The sequence below is a fragment of the Prinia subflava genome, chromosome 3, assembly GCF_021018805.1.
Source record: "Prinia subflava isolate CZ2003 ecotype Zambia chromosome 3, Cam_Psub_1.2, whole genome shotgun sequence".
Lineage (NCBI taxonomy): Eukaryota > Metazoa > Chordata > Aves > Passeriformes > Cisticolidae > Prinia > Prinia subflava.
In genome coordinates, this window is record NC_086249.1 from 99,502,647 (window position 1) to 99,505,841 (window position 3,195).

The 3,195-nt window shown below is 66.8% G+C and overlaps 1 protein-coding gene across 5 annotated transcripts; it reads left to right on the plus strand.

The window, feature by feature from the left end:
- Window positions 1-245: 245 nt before the first annotated feature.
- On the plus strand, window positions 246-2,937 carry MID1IP1 (MID1 interacting protein 1). Of its 5 annotated transcripts, none has more exons than XR_010079753.1 (2): window positions 246-1,311; window positions 1,697-1,851. XR_010079753.1 is itself a non-coding variant. In XM_063393016.1 (2 exons), exon 2 carries the CDS (start codon window positions 1,848-1,850, stop codon window positions 2,340-2,342), a length of 495 nt encoding a protein of 164 aa, XP_063249086.1. In that variant the 5' UTR covers window positions 890-1,311; window positions 1,694-1,847; the 3' UTR covers window positions 2,343-2,937. The 5 variants fall into 5 exon arrangements, 3 of the variants coding, with proteins under 3 accessions (XP_063249086.1, XP_063249088.1, XP_063249087.1); XR_010079752.1 differs by having other exon boundaries at window positions 248-1,311; window positions 1,694-1,851; XM_063393016.1 differs by having other exon boundaries at window positions 890-1,311; window positions 1,694-2,937.
- Window positions 2,938-3,195: the final 258 nt, after the last annotated feature.

Here is a 3,195-nt window from a genome sequence, read left to right on the forward strand (position 1 = left end):
GCACCCGGGATCCGCAGAGGCTGCAAACGGATTGAAGCCGTGCGTGGAATGATTTTCAGGAAAAGTGAGGAAGCAAGGACTTGACAGACCTGGAGAGACCCGGCTGCAAAGTGCAGCCAGGCAACTCGGAGGGGGTTTGCAGTGGGGAGCAGGGCGGGCAGGCAGTGGGGCAGGGTGCGAGGCCCGTCTCAGGCCGGGCTGCTCGTACGCGGCATCCCCGGCGGCGCGGGGGCGGCGGGGGCGGCGGGAGGAGCGGCGGGTGATGCTCGAGCCGTTGCCACGGCAACCCACCCCCCCATCCCGCGCCGCTCGGCCCCACGTGACCCGCGGCGGCGCTCGCGGCCAACCCGCCTGTTACCAGGGCGGGGGCGTGTGAGGGGGGGACGCTCTTGTTTCCGATTGGCTGCTGCCGCGGCTCGCTGATTGGCGGGAGGCGGACGGGCGACGCGCCGATTGGCTGGGCCCGGAGGTGAGGCTGTGGGGTGATGCCCGCCGCCCCGCGCAGCGCCGGGACACAGACAAAGGCTGCCCAAGGGCTGCCCAGAGGCTACCCGAGCTCCCCCCGCGCCCCCCGGGCTGGCGCGGGGCGGGATGGCGGCGGGGGAGCCGCGGCTCTTGGCGCGCTGCTGGGAGGTGTCAAAGCCAGCCTGGCCGGGCGCCCACGAAGCCCGCGCCCTCCCCGCCCGGCCGCCCGCTCCAACTGGCGCTGGGGCACGCGGCGCGCGGGGGGGCGGAGCCCGTGTCACGCTCGCCGCGCGGCCGGCAGCCAATGGGCGGGCCGGGAGAACGCGGGCAGCACGCGGGGCCCGCGTGTCCCCGCGGCACGGGCTGTCAATCACCCGTCAGTCACCGCCCGGCCCCGCCCCGCCCGCCGCTCCCCCGCCGCCGTGAGGGCGGGCGCGCCCGCAGCGCTGGTGTGTCACCCTGCCCCTCGCTGCGGCCGTGCCCGGGCGGCTCCGGCGCTGGGCAGCGTTCTGCCGCCACCGCCGCCTTGTCCCAGGCCTGGGGTGCGAGGGACTCGCCGCACCGGAACGGCTCCCCTGGGGCCTCAGCCCCGCGGTTCGTCCCACCAGCGCCAAGCCCGCGCCGCCCGGCCCCTCGGGATGCCCGCGGTGCAGGCTCCGCTCCCGGCGCCCTCCCCCGGTGGGGGGCGAGAGGCGGAGCTGGCGTGGCCGCCGCCCGCCGCCTTTATCTGGCGCGGGGGCGCGGGGGATGGCACTGGGGAACACCTTGGTGTAAGATACGCGCTATAAATACGGCGCCGGGGATGGGAGCGCGGCCACGGGCGGCGGGGAACAGCTCCGGATCACGGTGGGTGCCTTCCCCGCGGCACGGCGGCTGGGGACTGCTTGAATTTTAATTCACCGGCGCGGTGCGGGGCTGCCATCCCGTCGGCCGCCCTTCACACCCGGTTCCCGGGAGGACTTGGGGGGGATTTCTGCGTTTTGCCTCTTTCTGTACGGAGGGGAGCGGCGGCAGCGAGCCCCGGCGGCTGCAGCAGGGCAGGCGCAGGAGTGCAGGGTGAGAGAAGGGACGGGGCGGGATGAAGGAAGGACACGGGGCTGGGGATAAAGGCGGCGGGGGAGGAGAAGGCGCTGGCGGGAGGGGACGGGAAGGCGGGTTGGGGGAGGGAGGAGGGAAAGAGGGAGGGAGAGCAGCCTCTAACCCCGGTGCCTCCGCCACCGCCTCCCAGCAGGACTCTCTGATCGCGAGCAGCCGCCGAGCCCAGCCGGCGACGCAGGGCGGCCGGTGCCGCTAGCGCGGAGGAGGAGGAGGAGGTCGCCGCCGGAGGAGCCCCGCGGTCCGGTCCGAGCCGCGTCGCCGAACACGCCTGCCCGGCCGCCAGCATGATGCAGATCTGCGACTCGTACAGCCAGAAGTACTCCCTCTTCAACGCCATGAACCGCTTCATCGGCGCCGTCAACAACATGGACCAGACGGTGATGGTGCCGAGCCTGCTGCGCGACGTGCCGCTGCTGCTGGAGGAGCTGGACGCGGCGGGCGCCGTGTGCCCGCCCCGGGATGCTGCCCTGCCGCCCGGCGACCCCGGCGCCTACTTCTCCCGCAGGGACATGTACAGCCACTACATGCTGCTCAAGTCCATCCGCAACGACATCGAGTGGGGCGTGGTGCAGCCGCCGGCGGGCGAGGAGGCCGCCCGCAAGAAGGACAAGCTGGGCGGCGGGCCCGCCGAGGAGGGCGAGGGGGAGGAGGACCTGGAGCAGCAGTTCCACTACCACCTCAGCGGACTCCACTCGGTCCTCTCCAAGCTCACCCGCAAGGCGAACGTGCTCACCAACAGATACAAGCAGGAGATCGGCGTTAGCAGCTGGGGGCAGTGAGCGCCGGGGGGAGCGGGGGAAGGGGCTCCGACCCGGCGGGAGCGGCGCGTCCCCGCCCGGCGCTGCCGCTGCTGCGGCGGCCGAGGGCAGCGCCCCGGGCCGGGGCTCCCCTGCGCGCTCCCAGGACTGCAGCAGGTTTTCTACCAACGCACAAGCGAGAGAAAGAGATGTAAATTAATCAATACTAGTTTATTAATTATTTTGACACCCCCCCTCCGTGTTTTTTTTTCGTTGTACGGTCCGGGGCGAGCAGTCGCTGTGCCCGACCCAGCGGGGAGGCTGAACCCGTACGTGTACGAGGTGGTGGCATTGCTGGCTGATAAGGAGGCTCTACTCAAGCCGATGAACATAACGAAACTGGCACAAAATTGCTTCTGTTACCCCGGAGGGAACCCAGTGAGCTAAGGAGCATCCCTCTGTTGAGGGAGAGATGGCAGGGTCCCATGGTTGTACATGTACTGGAGCTTATTTAAAACTTTTTTACTCAGATGTAGAGTATATTCTAAAATAAATGCAAATGTATTAACTAAGAGTGACCTAAACTTTTGGTATGATTTATCTTTCTCTAATTAAATGATATTTTTAACATCTGGAATTCTTCTGTTTTTCTTCTATGTTACATTCAGAGTTGCCTTAGTAGGTACAGAAATTTGTATGTGCAAGAGAGGGGGTTTTGTGGCTTTGTTTTTTTTCCCCATCAAATCAATTAGGCAGTGATGATAACTTGGCATATCTAAAATGTTTGAATGACCATATTAAACTTAACCATACATGGCTTGAGTTTTGGTAAGCTGTTCCCTGCTGCACAGTGCAGTCCCTCTGTGTGAGTGTTGGCTTGAAGGTCAGTGTCTCT